We start from the raw sequence: 20131 nt of genomic DNA, 5'->3' as shown, positions 1-20131 counted from the left end.
AGGTAGAATTCAGTGACATATACTACATTCAAAATGTTGTGCAACTATCACTTCTATTTAGTTCCAAAATAGTTTCACTAACCTGAAAGAAGACCCCATAACCACAAAGCAGTCATTTTCAATTCCCTGTTTTCCCTAGTTTCTAGCAACAACTAATCTGCTTTCTGTCTCTATGGATTTAAATGTTCTGGATATTTCACATAAAAGGATTTATCTATTAATACTATGTGACCTTTTGTGTTTGGCTTCTTTCACTTAGCATAGTGTTTTCAAGGTTCATCCACACTGTAGCATGCACAATACTTCATTCCTTTTATCAAGTCAATTTGTTAAGTGCCAAAGACACTCATTGTGTCAGAGTATCTATACTCACTATGGGATATTTTAGGATAATAGATTCTATTACTATGGGAAATTTTGGCAAGGCTATAGTTAAAATGAGGCATTTACTATCTTATATTTGGTTACTTTCACAAGATTATAGGCAATACCATGTTTAAATTTAGTGGGATGCCCAGGAATAACTATCTTTTGAATACCAGTACTGATTAAGTCCATGAAACTGCCAGTTGATGCAGTTTACCAAATGTTAAAGTTCATTCAGAATCTATGTTGTAGGTACACCAAAAAAAAAAAATCCTTGTTATTCCATATGAATTTTAGTACTGGCTTCTCTACTTTTCTATTTTCTACTTTCTATTTATATTTTCTATTTGTTTTTTATTTCTGCAAAAAAAAAAAAGTACCGTTGGGAGAATATTGCCATTTTAATGATATTAAGTCTTCCAACTCATAAATCTGGGATGTCTTTCCATTTATTTAGGGTCTTTTTAATATATTTCAGGAATCTTTCATAGTTTTTAGTGTATAAGTCTTACACCTCCTTGGTTAAATTTATTCCTATGTATTTTATTAATACCTTTTTGATGCTTTTGTAAATAAAAATGCTTTTTATTTCCTTTTTGGATTATTCATATCTGGTTTATAGAAACACAACTTACTTTTTTGTATTTATGTTGTATCCTGAAATTTTGCTGAATTTATAATTACTGACTCAATGTTTCTACTTGTTACAGGTCTTTTATTTTTTCTAATTATTGTTTTATACATTTACATTTTATGTTATATAGAAAAAAGGAAGGAATGATAAACCAAAATTATAATAACACTGATTTTTCTATTTGCCCACGTTTTTCATTTCAATGTGAAAGACTCCCTGTAGCATTTTCTTGTAGTGCTGGTCTAGTATTAATTAACTCTCTCAGATTTTGTTTATCTGAAATGTCTTGATTTCTTTCTCTTTTTTTTATTCCTTACAGACATCTTGCATCTTTCTCATTTTTAAAGATCAATTTTGCCAGTTATACAATGGTTTCCAGGTTGTTTTTTCTTTCAGCACTTTAAATATGACATCCTACCTGCCTTCTGACCTCCAACGTTTCTGCTAAGAAATTGGCTGTTAATTTTACTGAGGATACCTTGTACATGATAAGTTGCTTCTCTCTTGGCAGCTTTCAAGATTCTCTCATTGTCTTTGGCTTTTGACAGTTTGATTATAATGTTCATGTCCGTATCTCTTTGTGCTTATCCTATTTGGAGTTTATTGAGTAGATTCGTGCATTTTATCAAATTTTAGAAGTTTTCAGCCATTATATTTTCAAATATTCTTTCTGCCACTTTCTTTTGCTTCTCTCCTTCGAAAACTCACATTATGCATATGTTGGTATGCTTGATGGTATCTCAAAGGTCACTGTGGCTCTTTTCATTCTTTTTTTTTTTTCTTTTTGCTGCTCAGACTGGGTAATGTCAATTGACCTGTCTTCAAGTTCACTGATTCTTTCTTATGCTTGATCAAATTTGTGTTTGAAACCCTTGAGTGAAATTTTCATTTTGGTTATTATGCTTTTCAGCTCCAGTTTTATATTTGATTTCTTTTTGATAATTTATATCTCCCTATTATTGATAGTCTCTATCTGGTGAAATTTTATTCTCCTGATTTCCTTTAGTTCTTTGTGTATGGTGTTTTATTAGTACATAGAATATCTTCAAAGCCCTTATTCACCAAAATAACTTTCTCTCCAGATTTTCAAAACAAAGGCAGTCAACCTTGCTTCAGTCCATCAGGTAACCCCCAAAGAAGTCAAAACATTCAAACACAAATCTTTGGGAACAAGATCTGCTCTGTTACCTCTGGATCCAGGTACCCACACTAGGAACACAGGGTCCTATCTTCAAGACCACCACTGCACCAGCCAAGTAGAGTGAGGCAAGGCTAGGTTACAATGCCATAAAGCTCTTCTACCATTGTGAATTTGCCATTTTCTTGATTCAACCTTCACTCATTTACAATAAACCTTTGACTATTTTCCATAGTTCTGAAAAAATCTGTTCTCTAATTATTGCTTTTGTTTCCAGTGTTTCTATGGAAGGACAGGTCCTTGGAGTTCCCTATTCTGCCATTTTCCCTGACATTATTCTCTATATTTTCTTTTGACATCAAAAGTAATACATAGTTGTTGTGAAATATATCCTAAACAGTGCACAAATGTATTCATTCATTCTCTTAGCAAAATATGTGCTGGCCATCTAATAAGTACCAGCGTACATATAGCACAAGGGGCAATCCATACAAATTCATAATTCACTGTTAAAATATGTCCCCAGTTTGGGGCTCAGTATCCCTGTGGCTCCCCTGCCTTGGTGAGCTGAGTGAACAGTTGCAAAGGAATAGCACTCAGTGTTGAGCATGCTCACATAAAGAACTTAATGTTTTTATTGATAAGTTAAACAATAGCAGTCTTCTTGCTAACATAAGAAATGTTTATGGATCACTGGGACTACAAGTTGTAAAACCCTTATTCTGTACTTTTTTTTATACATGAATATCCTCATGAAATCCTCAAAACATCCCAGTGATGTAGGTTCAATGATTATCTCCCTGTCACAGATTTAAAAAATGAGGCACAAAGAGTTTGAAGGATTTGCCTGAGATCACACAGCTGGTAAGGGACAGAGAAGGGATTTGGACCTGGCTGCGTCTGACAGATTGCAATCTGGCTCTTAGCATCTGAGCTATATTGCTTCCCTAAATGCTGGAATGCTCAGTCTCCGTGTTCTCTGGCTGATCTCATTAGCTTCCATAGTTTTCCCTATCATCCTAGTGATGAGGACATCCAACTCCTTATCTCCAGCCCAAACCTCTTTCTTCAGACCCCCAGGCCTTTATCCAGTTCTCCACTGTACCTCTTCTTACGGATGTCACAAGGGCACTTCAACCTCAACAGGTCCAAAATTGATTTCATCATATCCCCCTTTTTAAAAAAATCTCTCCTCCCCAATTTGCAGCATGTTCCCTCATTTTACATCTGCTATATCAATAAATTGTACAAAGATCCATTCTGTTGTCAAATCAAGAAAACGGGGTATCATCCCCCCACTCTATCTTACTCCCAACATCCAATCAATTGCCAAGGCCTGCTGACTGTTCCTTCTTAATATCTCTTCAGTCCACTTTTTTTTTTCTTCTCACTATGTCTCCTCAGGTTTAGGTCACCATTATACTCGTTTTCTATAATGCTGTAGCAGCCTGCTTGCTGGTTGCCCTGCCTCAAGCTTTGATATTTTTCACAGAGAGTGATCATTTCCACATCACAAAATATGATGATGTATTTTATTATTACTCCACAAAATAGCCCCTTGCCTGGGCTCAGATGCCACAGAGGAAGGAGCTAGCAGTAAGCTGACCAACACCGCTTTGCTGTTTGTAGGGTGCAAGCAGAAACTCAACTTCCTGTCTGGCTCCACTCACACCAGAGGAGAGGAAGGAGGGAAGCCAATGCTGATTGGCTCCACCTCCCACCCTACTGAATGACTCCTTGATGACGGATGGAGGCCCAGACTTAGCTCCTCGCTACACCCTGATGAACTGAGGAGGGGGTGAAACCCTATAATGACTAGTCTCACCTTGCATAGCTTTGTTAAATCTCGTTGCTGTTGGGTAGGAGTAGAGGCTCAGTTCGCTACTGGACCCCTCTGACACTACCCTGGAGAGGTAATTGGATCACTTCCTGCATACCCTGGGACTAAGATGGAAGACTGGCTCCCTTTCAGTCTTTCCAACAGTATCTGGGCTGTGGAGTCAGAGAGCTTCCAAGTGGTGAGGGTGGAGTGAGACAGAAAGCTAGCTCCCTCTTTCCCCACCTGAAACTGCAAGTTTGGGAAAGAGTCAGCTTTTCCATTTGCATTTTTCTGGAGTAGGGTAGTTATTACCAAAAATGTTTTCTGCTAAATAACCATTTTCTTGGTTATTGGCTAGAAGGAACAGGTTTTCCTTGAAGCCTTTCTTGTTCGTGATGGTTGGATGCTCCTGCTAAGGGGTTTCTACAGTGCCCTATTCAGGATATATGTGGGAGACAATAAGAAAACCATGGGAATTCACTGCTATGTCATTCCTCAAGTCCCAAGGTTCCTAGCCAGTCTGTCTACTTCTTCCCACGTTTCAGAGTCTTCCTATGCTTGTTTGCTGTGTTATATCTACAGGTTTTTAGTTGTAAGAGAGAAGGCATGGAAGGGATGAGGTTGCTCCATTTTGTCCAGAACTAGAAGTCTGAAGGTCAGATTTTTGCTGTTCAATAATTTCCGGTCCAGCTCAGGTCTTGCTGTGGCCCTACAGCTTCTCAGCTATGTGGCTTTTAAGCAAGTCACTTGTACTCTGTTAACATGTGTCCTTAATTATTGTTGTAGGGAGGAGCTTTGGGATTCCTATCAATTCATCTTTATCCATCTCTGAGAATCAACATTGTCCTTTGAAGAGAAAAAACTTTAAACTTTGATAAAATCCAAAATCCGATATATTGATTTATTTCTTGTTAGAGTTCATGTTTTTGAGTTCTAATTTAAAATTTTTTTTACCAATTAAAGGTCACTGAGAGTTTCTCCTATGTTTTTTTCTAATCACTTTGTTTTATCTGTTACATATAGGTCTATGATATGGTTTGACCCAACTTTTTTGTATGATGTGAAGCACAGTCCTTCTAATTATTATTATTGTTATTGAAAATGGCAATCCATTTGTTTCAACGCCAATTTTTGAAATGAGTGCCTGTTCTCCATTGAATATTTGGAATCTTTGTCAAAAATCAATTGGCATATATTTGTGGGTCTATTTCTTCACTTTTTATTCTGTTCCATTGATCAATTGGTCTATATTTAAGCTGATAAATACTGCAGAGTTGCAGTGTGCTATGACCACTGTTTTGATTACAGTACCTTTATATAGTAAGTCTTGCAATAAAATAATGAAAGTCCTCTAAAATATTCCTCTTTTCAAGTTGTTTTGGCTATTCTCAGTCTTTTGGATATTTTGATATAAATTTTAGAATCAGGTTATTAATTTCTATAAAAAACTTCTGGGATTTAATTTATGTCATCAATGCTTTGTATTTTTCAGTGTACAGACCTTGCACATCTTTTGTCAAATTCATCCCAAAGTATTTCATATTTTTGGTGTTATTGTAAATTATATTGTTTTAAATTTTAATCTGGCTAGTCATTGCTTGTAATGAGTTGAATATTTCCCTCCCAAATCTATGTCCATCCAGAACCTCAGAATGTGACTTTATTGACCTTATTTGGAAATTAGGTCTTTGCAGATGTAATTAAGGATTGAGATGAGATCATATTATATTAGGGTGGTCCCTAAACCCAAGGAGCATATCTTTATAAGAGATGAAAAGGATACACAGAAAGACACAGAAAGGAGAGACAGAGATAGGAGTTATGCTGCCACAAGTCAAGGAATGCCTGGGGCCACCAGAAACTGGAAGAAGTAAGGAATAATTCATCCCTAGACCTGTCAGAGAGAACATGGCCCTGCTGATACCTTGATTTTGGACTTCTGGCCTACAAAAGTGTGAGTAAATAAACTTTCAGGTTTTTCTGAAGCCACCAAGTTTGTGGTAACTTTTTGTGGCAGTCTCAGGAAATTTAACACATTGCTAGTATATAGAGATACAACTAAATTTGTATATTGATCTTGTATCCTGCAACGTTTCTGAACTCATTTTATTAGCTCTAGTAGCTTTTTGTATACTATATAGGATTTTCTACATAGACAATTATATTTTCTATGAATAAAGACTGTTTTACTTCTTCCTTTACATACTGTAATACTTTTATTTCTTTTTCTTATTATACTGGCTAGAACCTCTAATACAATGCTGAATCAAATCTGTGCAAGTGTCCATTTTCCTCTTGCTTCTCATCTCAGAGGGAAAGCATTTAGTTTTTATGCACACATTATTATGTATATTTTTCATAGATGCATTTTATTAGGTTGATGTATTTTATTTATACCTGGTTGCTGAGCATTTTAATCAGTAATGGATTTTGGAATTTTGGCAAATGTTTTTTCACTCTCCATTGAGATGATCATATGGTTGGGTTTTTTTTTTTTTTTACTATGTTAATGTGGTGAATCACAATTTTTTCCAAATATTAACACTACCTTGACTCCCTGGAATAAAAATTACTTGGTCATGATATATTGTATTTTTTATATATCATTGGATTTGACTTTACTAAAGTTTTGTTAAGAAGTTTTGCATATTTGTCCATGAGGGAGATTGGATTATTGTTATCTTTCTTTATACTATAATTATCTGGTTTAGTTGACTGGATAATTCTAGCCTCATAGGGTAAGTTGGGAAGTATTTCTTCCTCTTCAATTTTCTGAAAGATTTTGCATAGAATTGGTGTTATATCATCCTTAAATGTTTGGTAGAATTACCAGTAAAACCATCTTAACCTAGAGAGTTTTTTTATTTCAAAATATTAAGGGGGGTACAAATGTTTTTGATACATGGATAGCTTTTATAATGCTTTGGTCAGGGCTATAAGTGTGCCCATCACTCGAATAGTGTTCATTGTATCTTTTAGGTAATTAATCTAGAAGCTTCCTTGGGAGGAAGGATTTTAAATAAAACTCCCATTTATTTAATTGTTGTAGGGCTTTATTTTATTCTAATATATGTATTTGTGCTATAAATTTCCCCCATATACTTCTTTTGCCACATCCTGCAAATTATCATATGTTGAGTTTTCATTTTTGCTCAGTTCAAAGTACCTTCTAATTTCCCTTTTGATTTATTCCTTGGGCCATGAGTTGCTTAGACGTGTATTATTTGGTGTTCATTTAAATATTTGAGGATTTTCCAGAGATATTTCTATTAGTTTCTTATTTAATTCCATTGTGCTCAGAGAACATAGATTTTGTGATTTGAATTCTGTTAACATTATTGAGACTTATTTTATGGCCCTGAATATAGACTACCTTGGTAAATGTTCCACATGCATGTGGAACAAATGTAATGTGGAACAAATGTACATACTACTGTTGTTGGTGGGAAATTCTATGCTCTGTTCAAGTATTATATGTACTTGCTGATTTTCCATCTGTTTATTCTATCAATTTTTTTAGAGAAGGTGTTGACATCTTTGACTATAATTGTTGATTTGTCTATTTCTCGCTGAAGTTCTATGAGTTTTTGCTTCATGTATTTTGAAGCATGTAGTCCATGGATGTTTAGGATTATTATAGCCTCTTGACGATTCACCACTTATATAATGACCTCCCTTTATCCGTGGTATTATTCTTTGCTCTGAAATTTACTGTGTCTTTTATCAATATAGCCATTCAAGCTTTGTTTTGATGTGTTAAAATTATTCATCTTTTTCCATCCCTTTTCTTGAAAACAATTTGTATCTTTAAATTTAAAACAGAGTTCTTATAGGCAGCATATATTTGTTTCTTTTCTATCCAATCTGACCATTTCTGTTTTATAATTGAGGTGTTTAGACCATTTATGTTAATGTGCTTATTGGTCTGTTTGGGTTTAAATCAATCACTTCGCTATTTATTCTCTTTTTTCTTTAACTTCTTTTGGATTGAGTAATTTGAGGATTTCATTTTATCTCCTATGTTGGCTTTTTAGCTGTAACTTTTTTAGTGGTTGTATTAAGGTTTATAGTATACATCGTTAATGTATCAGAATCTACTTTTAAGTGATATTAATGTATAGCATAAGAACCTTAAAATTGTGTTCTTCCGTTTCCCCTCTTCTAGCCTTTATGCTATTATTGACATACATTGATATTTCATGTATGTTATAAATCCTAATATGCAGTAAGTTGGAGACAATCATAAGGTTCATGTTATTTATTTCTCCTCTCTCAAATAAATTTGCTGTCTGATGTTCAGTGACCGAAAATCATTGTTTTTCATATATTTTGTCCATGTTTTAGTTGTTTCAATCAGGGAGGTAAATCCAGTCCCTGTTACTTCATTTTCATTGAAAGCACAAATGTGGCTTAATGTTTTAAATCATGAGGGCTTTATTTCATTTTTAATCAGAGTGCACTTCCTATGCTATCTGGAATTCCTGGAAGAGTCCAGTGTCTGTGTGCCTGCTCCTGACTAGAAAATTAAAACTGCAGCACTTTTTTGGGTCACACAATGGCCCTTAGGTTTATTTTCTGAATTTCCTTCAATGGATTTGAATTTTTTTGAGAAAAAAATCAGTACCTGTTTTATTAGAAAGTTATGAGATATTATCTATATTTTAATCTCAATTTGTTAGACATACATAAGGATCCAAAAATGTATACTTGTTACCATTGGCTAAATACCACTAAGTCCATATTTCTCTTATTCAGTTTTTCATTCATTCATTCAACAAGTATTTACTGGATGTACATGATGTGTTAAACTCCAATGGTCTAATCCATATCTACATCTCAAACCTTCTTTCTGAACATCCTTTTTTTTCTTTAAGAACCAAGGCAAACTCCCTAATCTCACTGCCTGCTCTTTGTCAGAATTTTTAGGCTTTTATGGAAAGAATTTGTCTTATTTCTTTTGTGGAGAATGTCCACACTGAAGCAGAAAACGATGCTTACCACATAACAAAAACAAATGATATGTAGGCAAATGCGTCCAGAACCTTAGATATGGCTGCTCCCCTCAAGGGAATCCTGTGCCTTGTTCTCTATTGCCTTTTGCTCATTTTACGAGGAGCCTGACCACTCCCCCACTGCTCCTTCAGATGCCCCTTCAGACACAGCCACTCTGTTAAGAGCCAAGAAAAACTGGTTAGCAGAGGACTCTCTCCATAGACTAGAATCCCAAACCCAACTTTCTCTGAGAAACTGACAGGACAACTAGGATCTGCCTGGATGTGGAAGAGGTACATATTTTTCTGGGCATATGTGTGTCTAACCTTCTATTGTGGATATGCTGTCAATTCACATGTGTGCTTCATTTCTCCTTATGAAGGAACTGCTGAATACACTTAGGTCAATACAGGCAGAACAGTTTTTTTTCCCCACAGAAGCTCGTGCTAACATTGGCAAACATTTTACATCGGAGTAAAATGTCTGGCAGGGTATAAGCCTCACTGTTCATCCTTCCTCCTGCCTCTTCTACTCTAGCCTTTTTCTGTATAAACTTCTGTCTTGCATGAATGTGCTCTGTGTCTCAAGTGCCTCCAAGAGGAAGAGGGGCTTTGGAATTACTTAGGCATCTGATTCAAGATGTCTGGAGTTTGTGATGCTACATGACCTTTGTACCTGCCTATCCACTTTTCCCCTTTGGTTTTGTAAGTGCTATTGAAATGTTAAATTCTAGAGCACAGGGTGGCAAACTTTATCTGTTAGGACAGGATAAAAAACATTTAGTCTTTGCAAGCAAGTCATACTGTCTTTCACAGCTACTCAACTCTATGCCTCCAGTGCAAAAATAGCCATAGGCAATATTTAAATATTTAAAACTTTATTTATGGACACCAAAATTTGAATTTCATATACTTTTGCATCATAAAATATTCTTAATTTTTTCAACCATTAAAAAATATAAAAATCATTCTTAGTTATAGGCCAAAAAAATAGGCAGTGGGACAGATTTGGCCCATGGGCTATTTGCCAACCCTTGTTCCAGAATCAAAACTTTTAAGTTTACTTCCACAAGAGTGTCTTCATACAAAAAATGTGTGTGTTTCATCTGTTTAGCACAAACTGAGGGGGGCTTTTTTCCCAAGTTCTGTTGGGACACGTAACCCCAATAGTCCTCCCATGGATTTCTCATAAAGATCCTCACATTTGGATATCCACTGATTTACTGACATGATCTCCTGGTATCCAATTCAATATAGGATAACAAAATTCTATACATTCATAGGTTTCGGGTGGATGTGGGCTGGTATGAGGTGGGACGGTCTCAGATTCAAAGTGAGCTGTGTTCTCTCACACATCTTGTATAGTCTGAACTGAGACATTTTATATAGTTTGAACTGAAGTTCCTGGAAGAGAACTACTCCTAAGGAAAGAACTAGACAGACAAAGTCTTTCCATGAAGCTAAACAGAGAGAGGAGATTTTTCCACATCTTTGGAGAACAAGGATTCATCCACTGGAAGTCCCAGAGAAATCAGTGGGACCTGCTCACCTTGATGGTTCCTGAACATCTACAGTGGTGGGGGCCAGTGTAGGGAGCAAGATCTAGCAGATAGAGCAATCCCCAGGGGAGAGGATGGGAATGGGGCACAGCAACAGAGGAATGGAAGAACCTATCTACTATTTAGCCCACTAGACTTTTGAGTATAGGGAAGACCTTGCCTTAGAAACTTGCTCTAATAACAGGGGAATATCTAAAGGGTTGGGTCATACATGTCAATGGGAACAAGAACTTGGAGGAAGCTCACAAACTTACTACCTCATCAGGTCCACAAAGCTGCCCTGAAAGGTGATTATTATCTTCACCTTACTGATAAATATAATGATCTTTAAAGAGATGTGTCTCTTCTCATTATCTTATATTTCTAAATAAGAGATCCCAGGGGTAAGGTAAAATTGAGATTCTGTCACAAGTGTTTATTAAGTGTTCACATTTCTTTTATAAGGTGGTCATATATAAATAATGTGTTCTGTTTTGAAAAACAAGAAGATATAGATAAGCAGAAAGAAAAATCCCTCACAATTTTACCACAAAGAGATAAGCACTATTTACTTTATATAAATGACTATTTATATTCATATAAATATAAGATGTGAAGTGAAAAAGAATACAGAGAATGCTTTTTTAAACTGCTTTATTAACTTCACAATATATAATAGGTATCTTTCCATGCAATAGGTAAAACTCCCCTGCTGACAGAAACTTACAAACTGGGTCAAAAACACAACATTCAATTAGAAGCTGGTAATAGGAGACCCACATGAAAAGAGTAACATCAAAAGGTTTACAACAAAGGTACATCACAAATATGCAAGTTTAGGAAGCAGGGGTCTCCCTATTAACTTCAGGGAAAACATCAGGATTCAGGGCATAAGGCAAAACTCATCATGGTGGTCATGGTGAGGGGGGTCAGTGCTAACTGCCCGCAGACTATGACTCAGCTGCTTTTCCCTCAGCTTTTCCATCAGCTGTCTCATCTCCTCCCCAATCCTCTCCATATTCTCTTCTCTCATCCTTGCCTGTGGCTCTCCAAGCCTATGCATTACCTCCCATCTATACTGCAGGATGGGCTGCCTAACACGGAATCGCCTACGATTTCCTCTAGGCACACAGTATTCACCAGCTCCCAGAGGGACGGCCAAGGGCTTCCCTTTATTAGCATCTTGCTCCTTTTCATCCTTTTCTTCATTTTCCGGGTTGGCACTTTCCATGTTGAGATTTTTTACCACTTGTTCCTCTTTGGACTCCATTACTCCTAGGAGGAGAAGGAGCGGGGCGGGGGGGGAGGGGGAGAGAGAGAGAGAGAGAGAGAGAAAGGCGGACCGATCAGCACCGAGGACAGAGGCCCTACTACGCACCTTCCAAAATTCAGAGCCCTGGATTTCAAAGGCCTTTTTAGAATTTCCTTTTTCCCACCTGACAGGCCCCGTGCGCCCTCTAGGGGGCCCCCAGTCCGAGCCCCTCCCTCCCGCAAAGCCCACCATTTTCCCTGCAGATCCATGTCCAGGCCTCTGCAGGCACCAAAATGGAGGACAAGGATGACGAGGGCGGGGCGGGGGTGTGTGCTGGCTGTGTGTTGGGGGAGAGGAGGGCTGGGGTCTCACAGTGGGTTTCCGCACATTCCTCCCCCCACCCCCACCACCGTCCCCTCACCTACCTGGGCCTATCCTCGCAGTCTCCTCCTCCTCCTCCCGATCCTCGCCGCGAGGTGCGCCGCCGCGACACTTGGTCCCGCAGACCTGCAGACGGCCGGGGTGGGGGACGCGGGGGCTGCTGCAGCCGAGCGCTCCCGGTCCCTTCCCCGTCCCGGACCCTCGTCGCCGCCCTCGCCCCGGGTCTCCGGGCTCCCGCCCCGCCCCCCGCGCTGCCCACCATTTTCTGCACCAAGAAGGACGGGGGTGGGGCGGGGTGTAGGAAAAGCTGGCGCCGCTGGCGAAGGCAGGTGTTTCCAAAGGGTCGAAGCCTCGGGACCACCTGCTCCCGCAGGACCGTGCACCCCTCGGCACACGAAAGGCCTGCCATCTTCTGTAGGCCCGCGTGGGGGGTTAGGGGTTGTAGTCGCCAACCTGCGGCGTCTCCGCCGCGGGGCGGCCAGATCCCCGGGGTTTGGGGTCCGCAGGCCGGGGCCGCTCTCCCATGCCAACCCCAGGGCCTACCTCCGGGTCCCTTACCTGCTCCCCCGCCGCCTCCTGCTTTCGGGGCCGCCCCTGGCCCGCACACCGTCAGGGCCACCAAGAGCAGGTACAGCCGCTGAGAAGGGAGAGAGTGACAGCGGGTCCGATACCAGAGTGAGGTGCGAGTCAGCGCTGGCCGGTCACGTGAGGCTGCTGTCACCGCCAGCGGCCCCGCCCCCGGCCCTTGGCCCCTCCTGCCACCAGGAGTCAGGCGGGGCTTGTTGGCCAGGTCCGCCCCGCATCCTTACCCCAAGTCCCTTTTAACATCCCTGGCCCGGGCCCTGTCACTCTCCCTTCTTTGTGTGTTAGTGGACCTTTCTCTGCATGCCGGTAAGGGTAGTATCTTCTCAGGGGGGGTGTTGGCCATTCCCACTTCTCTGGGGACTTGCCTCTTCCTCTCCTCTGCTCCCAGAATGCACCTCCTTCTGCCTGCTGTCCTCTCTGCTATCAATACTATTTTCCCTCCACTAAAATGCATAGAAGAGGTGTGTTAGGAAGAGTCCAAAGGAATGGATTTTTCTCATTCTTAATACCTTTCTGTTTTATTTTTTATATTAAACAAAAATCAATATACTTCTTTAAAAAGGAAAGAATAGTTTTATTTGAAAAACAGGATTAAAGTTGGAGGAAAAAATCCCAACCACCTGTCTGTTCTGCTAAGTCATTATATAAATATAGACTCTACAGGCAGCTCCTTTTTTAGAACTTGGAAGAGGACAGGGCAGCTGATGGCTCCCCTTATAAAGGGCCCCTAAACACATGAGGCCCTTTCATGAAGTGAGCCAATGAGTATGTAGTACAACAGAGCCTTGTTGGATTTTCAGAACTAAAAATACAAAAAAAAAAAAAAAAAACCTATTTCACAAATTTCTGATTCAAATGGTAATAAGTACATCTTTATTTGCAGATCAAATAATTATGTATTCAGAAAACCCAAAGCAATCTACAATAAATTTACTATAGGAATAAAAATTGAATTTAGGAAGATTGCAGTTACAAGATAAATATACAAAACTCAATTGTATCCCTATATGCTACTAATAAACAATTGAAAATTGAAATGTAAAAATACATCGCTTATGGTAGCTTCCAAAAACGTGAAATACTTAGGAATAAATTTCAAAAGCATGAAGAAAACCTGTACACAATTGGAAAACACTACTGAAAGAAACTAAAGACTGAAATATATGAAAAGATATACCATGGCTCTGGAGCAGGAGATTCAATACCATTAAGATATCACATCTCTTCAAATTGGTCTATAAATTCAGTGCAATCAAAATCAAAACCCCAGCAAGCATCTTGGTATAAATTGATAAACTTATTTCCTAATTTATATGGAAATGCGAAGGACCTGGTATAGACAAAATAATTTTGAAAAAAAACCCACTGATCTAGAAGATTATATGATTTCAAGACTTAAGATGGAGTATTAATAATAAAGGTAGTGGCGTAGTGGAGTAAATATACAGATCAATGGAACAGAATAGAGAGTCCAGAAGTAGATCCATACATATATTGCTAATTCATCTTTGACAAAGATGTCAAGGTAATTCAATGGGGAAAGTATAGTCTTTTTAACAAATGGTGCTGAAACAACTGGAAATTCTTATAGAAAAAAAGAATCTTGCCTTTTACTTTATATTATATACAAATTAATTCAAAAGGGATCATAGCCCTGAGTATAAAAGCCCAAATTATAAAACTTCTAGAATAAAACATAGAGAAAAACTTTACAGTCTTTGGGAAGATAAAGATTTGTTAGGTAGGACACAAAAAGAACAGATCACAAAAGAAAAATTGGACTTATCAAAATTAAAAACTTCTACCCTTTAAAAGACATGGTTAAGAAAATGAAGTGGGAAGAAGCTGGAAGAAAATATTAACAATATATCTGGCCGGGCGCAGTGGCTCACGCCTGTAATCCTAGCACTCTGGGAGGCCGAGGCGAGTGGATTGCTCAAGGTCAGGAGTTCGAGACCAGCCTGAGCGAGACCCCGTCTCTACTAAAAATAGAAAGACATTATATGGACAACTAAAAATCTATATAGAAAAAATTAGCCGGGCATAGTGGCGCATGCCTGTAGTCCCAGCTACTCGGGAGGCTGAGGCAGTAGGATCGCTTAAGCCCAGGAGTCTGAGGTTGCTGTGAGCTTAGCTGACGCCATGGCACTCACTCTAGCCTGGGCAACAAAGTGAGACTCTGTCTCAACAACAACAAAAAAAAAAAAACAATATATCTAACTGACAATGGATTTGAATTCAGAACATATATAAAGAACTCTGAAAACTCAGCATAAGAGGCAAATAATGCAACAAAAATGATCAACATATTTGATTAAACATTTCACAAAAGTACATGTACAAATTACTAATGAGCTAATGAAAAGGTGTTCAACCTCATTAATCATCAAGGAAATATAAAATAAAGCCAGGATGAAAGATCACTGCACACCTATTAGAATTGCTAAAGTTAAAAAGTCTGACGGTGTTTCTGAAGATATTGAACAACTAAAACTCTCATTTATTGCTGATGAGAAGTTCAACCACTCTGAAAGACTTTTTGGCAGTTTCTTGAAAAGTTAAACTTGTACTTACCATATATCCCAGAAATGCCACTCTTAGGAATTTTCCTAGCAGAATTAAAAACATACTTCCTCAAAAATATTTGTACAGGAATGTTTATGACAATTTCATGTATGGTAGTTCCAAGTGGATAAAATCCAAATGTCCATCAACAAATGAATGGATAAACAAATTGTGCTGTATTCCTTTGAACACTGGTAAGCATAAAAAAGAAATAAAATATTGATAGAAGCGATAACATAGATGAATCTCAAAAAAATTATAAAAAATGCTTAGGGAAAGATATCAGTCACAAAAAACTGTGCTCTGTATAACTGCATTTATATAAATTCTAGAACAGGAAAAACTAATCTATGCTGATATGAGTTGGATCAAATCAATGTTTGCCTGGCTTGCAGGTGGGAGGTTTTTCTGCCTACAAAGGGGCATAATGGAACTTTCTCAGCTAAGGAAAATGTTGTGTATCTTGATGGGGTAGTGACTCCATTGGTGAATATATTTGTTGAAATCATTGAACTATACAGTTAAAAGGTGTATATCTTATTTTATGTAAATTATAGCCCAATAAAATTGATAGAAATCAAATATCTGGAAATAAATCTAATTAAATACTTGTAAGACCTGTACATTGAAAATTATAAAATAGTTTTAAGAAACATTAAAGAAGAACTAAATAAGTGTAGGGATATACCATGATCATGGATTAAACACTCAATACTTTAAAGATGTCAGTTATACCCAAGTTCATCTATAAATTCAGTGCAATCCATGTAAAAATATCAGCAGGTCATCTTTTGTTGATGAACAGATTTCAAATATGTATATGAAAATACAAAGAGCCAAATATAGCCAAGAATACTTTGAAGATGAAGAAAGCTCCAAGACTTCCACTACTAGATATCACAACTTTATATAATACTATAATGAGTATAATATAGTATGATACTATCTCAAAGATTAAAATGTGTATGTATCTATCTTTCTATCTATCCATCTGTGAAACATACCTACACATACAGTCACTCAATTTATAATAAAGATGACAGTTCAATGAAGTGGGAGGAAAGTATTAAAAAAGTGGTACCAGATCAGTTAGATATTCATATGGAGAAAAGATGTATGTTGACTCCACCTTAAATAATACACACACACACATACAAAAACCCCCAATGAATTACAAATCTAAATGGGAAAGGTAAAAATGTAATTCTAATGTGAAAAACACAGGAGATCATCTTCATGACATTGGAGTAAGCAATTTTCTTAAAGAGGACACAAAAAGCAGTAACCATGAAGGAAAAAGGTTGTAGATTGTACTTTATTAATATATTTTTTAAAAAACTTCTGTTCATCATAACAGCATTAGAAGAATGAGAAAGTAAGCTACAAATTGGGAGAAGATATTTGCAAGACATATATCTAACAAATAACTTATATCCAAAATGTATAAAGAATTCTTACAAATGAATAAGAAAAAGAAAGGCAATCCAATAGAAAAATGAGCAAACATCTTAAAAATGGCACTTCACAAAACAGAATATGCAAATATCCAATAATTTGTGAAAAGATGCTAAACTTCATTGTTCACAGAAAAATACAAATTATAGCCAAAATGTGATGTCACTAACCCCCTGCCAGAATGTCTAAAATAATAAAGACAAAAACACCAGGTATTTTACAAGGATGTGGTACAACTAGAACTGGTACTACTGTTTTGGAAAACTGTTTGGCAGAATATATTAAAAGCAAGCATATGTGTACTCCATGGCCCAGCAATTACACTCTAAATATACCTGTAATAAAAATGCATGCATTGGTTTACAAAACAGCATTTACACATATATCCATGATAGCACTTTTTAAATTGCTAACAGTTAGCAAATACCCAAATGTTCTTTATCAGGAAAATGTATAAATAAACTGTATATTTACACAATGGAATATTATTCAACAATGGAAATGCACAAATTACACCTACACACAATATAGACAGATCTCACAGACCTAATGTTGACATAAAGAAGCCAGAAAGAAAAAGAATATTTAATGTATAATTCCAGTTATATGAGTTTAAACATAGGCAAAACTAACATGTGATGTTAGAATTCAGGGTAGTGGCAGTCCTGAGTAATGACTGGAATGGGAATTCTGCAGTGTTCATAATGTTCTGTTTTTTCTTTGTTGTTGTTTGGTTTTAAGTACTGGTTAAATGGTTTTCCTTTATGAAACTTCATTGAGCTATGTACTTATGATTTGGGCACTTTTACATGTATATTTTGTACTTTATTTAAAAGTTCACTAAATGGCTCTCTGTGCATAAGGAGTGTCTCTGGGGCAAGAGCCTAAGAGATTCTCCTTGAATCAATCCCAGATAGAGGATTAATCTCCTGACAAAGCCTAGAATGTCTACAGTCCTGGAATCTGAGGAACAAAAAGGACTTCTGATAGTTAAGGCAGAGGACTACTGGGAAAGGGACTTCATCTCACAAAAGAACAGTCCTCATAGGAGGGAACTCTTCAGGCAGCACTTCAGGAAGCTCTGCTATCAGGATGCACCTAGACCCCGAGAAGCTCTTACCCAGCTCTGGGAGCTTTGCCGCCAGTGGCTGAGGCTGGAATGCCATACCAAATGGCAGATTTTAGACTTGCTCCTAGGGACCTGCAAGCATGGGTATAGGCACACCATCCAGAGACTGGAGAGGACGCAGTGACTGTACTGGAAGATCTGGCGAAAGAGCTTGATGAACCTGGAAAGCAGGTCCCAGCCAATTCAGGAAGACAGGACATACTCTTGGCCTCCTTGGGAAGGTGAGTCACTGACTATCCAGCTCCATCCCAAGAAGACCCAGCTGGAGCAGGAATCTGGGAAGTCACAAAGGAATGGTGATAAAATCAGGACCAAGAGTGAAGAGTTGTCCCTGAAGGAAGATGTACCCAAAGACATGGAATTCCTTGGGGAGATAAATGACAGACTCAACAAAGACATCCCTCAGCATCCTGAATCCAAAGATGCTGTTTAAAATGAGGGCAGATTTGATTGGCAACAGAGGGAAAGAAGACAACATAAATGTGATAAATGAGGAAAAAGTTTCAGTCATAGCTTAGACCCTAGTAAACACAGGAGAACTCACACTGGAGAGAAGCCCTACAAATGTGATGAGTGTGGAAAAGCCTTCATTCAATGCTCACATCTCACTGGACATCATAGAGTACACACTCGAGTAAAACCTTATAAATATAAAGAATGTGGGAAAAATTTCAATGGGTGCACAGGTCTTATTCAGCATCAGGGAGTCCACACAGGTGAAAACCCTATGAGTGTGATGAGTGTGGAAGGTCCTTCAAAGTAAGTTCAGCTCTTTTAGACATCAAAGAATTCATACAGCAAATAAATTCTACTAATATTGTGGAGGTAGCAAAGTCCTTTAGATGCTCAAGCCTAACTAGAGACTCTACCTTAGAGACCTTATGAGTTTCCTGAATGTGGGCAAAGCGTCAATCATCATTAAAAACTTCTCTGGCACCAAAAAAAAAAAAAAAAAAGTTCACTAAATGCAAAACAAACTGATCTCATCTTTTCATAGTAAATTGTTAAACCTAAAAATACTTTTTCACTCTATTGGTGGGGATGTGATTTGGTACATTCTTTATAGAGGGCAATTTGACAGTAATTATCAAAATTCTTAGAAATGTTCTTACTATTGGATATAGTCATTCACTTTTTACATTCTATTCTACAGACAAAATCTAAATGTGTGAAAAAATTTAAGCAGAAAGATATTCATTGTAGTATAATAAAATATAAGAGAACAGGCCGGGCGCGGTGGCTCACGCCTGTAATCCTAGCACTCTGGGAGGCCGAGGCGGGTGGATCGCTCAAGGTCAGGAGTTCGAGACCAGCCTGAACAAGACCGAGACCCCGTCTCTACTAAAAATAGAAAGAAATTATATGGACAACTAAAAATATATATATAGAAAAAATTAGCCGGGCATGGTGGCGCATGCCTGTAGTCCCAGCTACTCGGGAGGCTGAGGCAGGAGGATCGCTTGAGCCCAGGAGTTTGAGGTTGCTGTGAGCTAGGCTGACGCCACGGCACTCACTCTAGCCTGGGCAACAAAGTGAGACTCTGTCTCAAAAAAAATAAATAAATAAATAAGAGAACAATGGGAAAAACAAAATATGCCAATATAGATTATTTGGCTTAAAAAATGATTATCTATTCATACAATTGAGTTCTATGAAACAATACAAATATGTTATAAAGGGGTGTGTAATGATAAAACACTTTTCATGGTTTATACTTTAAATAATGAAAATTAGATTAAAAACAACATGCTTAATGGGATTCTAATATATACATGCATATATATGTAGAAACATGGAATGTAATAGATAAAATATACTCAAGCCTTATTTCTGAATATACTTATGTTAATCAGATATTGAAACAAATAATTTCTATACATAAAACCACCAGAAACAAAAATATAAGCAAATACAAACTAGGAAAAATGTGCATAACATATATGATAAATCCATTTTAACCTCAGTTTTTTACATCAGAAAAAAGTGGTGACCACTTTCTATCACTTCCTTCTTAAGTACACTTAGAATAAAAGATAAGCTACTATAATATAGAGACCCCCAAAATACAATGTTTCAAAAAGAGAATTTCTTCTCTCAAACAAAAGTATTTCTCTCACACCAAATAGTCCAGAGGTACAAAGGGAGTTTTGGGGCAGGTGGATCTGTCTGCTCTATAAGGTCATGTGCCTTCTACTTTGTTGTTCTGACGTCTCTTAAGATTGTTGTTCTTGTACTTTGTCTGAGTTTTAGAACACAGGAATGAGGAAAGAGGAAGTAG

The 20131-nt window shown here is 37.6% G+C and overlaps 1 protein-coding gene and 1 pseudogene across 3 annotated transcripts; one reads left to right on the top strand and one right to left on the bottom strand.

Annotated features, from left to right (window-relative positions):
- Nucleotides 1-11129: 11129 nt before the first annotated feature.
- On the bottom strand, nt 11130-12808 carry LOC138378114 (protein BEX1-like). Of its 3 annotated transcripts, none has more exons than XM_069463414.1 (3): nt 12678-12808; nt 12164-12245; nt 11130-11761 (listed from the first exon to the last, which is right to left on the bottom strand). In XM_069463414.1, the coding sequence occupies exon 3, from the start codon at nt 11754-11756 to the stop codon at nt 11370-11372; it is 387 nt and encodes a 128-aa protein (XP_069319515.1). In that variant the 5' UTR covers nt 11757-11761; nt 12164-12245; nt 12678-12808; the 3' UTR covers nt 11130-11369. The 3 variants fall into 3 exon arrangements, with proteins under 3 accessions (XP_069319515.1, XP_069319516.1, XP_069319517.1); XM_069463415.1 differs by having other exon boundaries at nt 12160-12245; nt 12678-12800; XM_069463416.1 differs by lacking the exon at nt 12678-12808 and having other exon boundaries at nt 12164-12248.
- Nucleotides 12809-17668: 4860 nt separating this feature from the next.
- LOC138379102 (zinc finger and SCAN domain-containing protein 16-like) lies at nt 17669-18668 on the top strand (annotated as a pseudogene).
- Nucleotides 18669-20131: the final 1463 nt, after the last annotated feature.

Source organism: Eulemur rufifrons, chromosome 30 (assembly GCF_041146395.1).
Source record: "Eulemur rufifrons isolate Redbay chromosome 30, OSU_ERuf_1, whole genome shotgun sequence".
In the NCBI taxonomy this organism is placed as follows: Eukaryota; Metazoa; Chordata; class Mammalia; order Primates; family Lemuridae; genus Eulemur; species Eulemur rufifrons.
The sequence above is the reverse complement of the archived record's forward strand: the minus strand, read 5'-3'. Positions and strand labels throughout refer to the sequence as shown.

Coding starts and splice junctions, on each gene's coding strand:
- LOC138378114 (XM_069463414.1), bottom strand. CDS start 11,756: ATGGAGTCCAAAGAGGAACAAGTGGTAAAAAATCTCAACATGGAAAGT.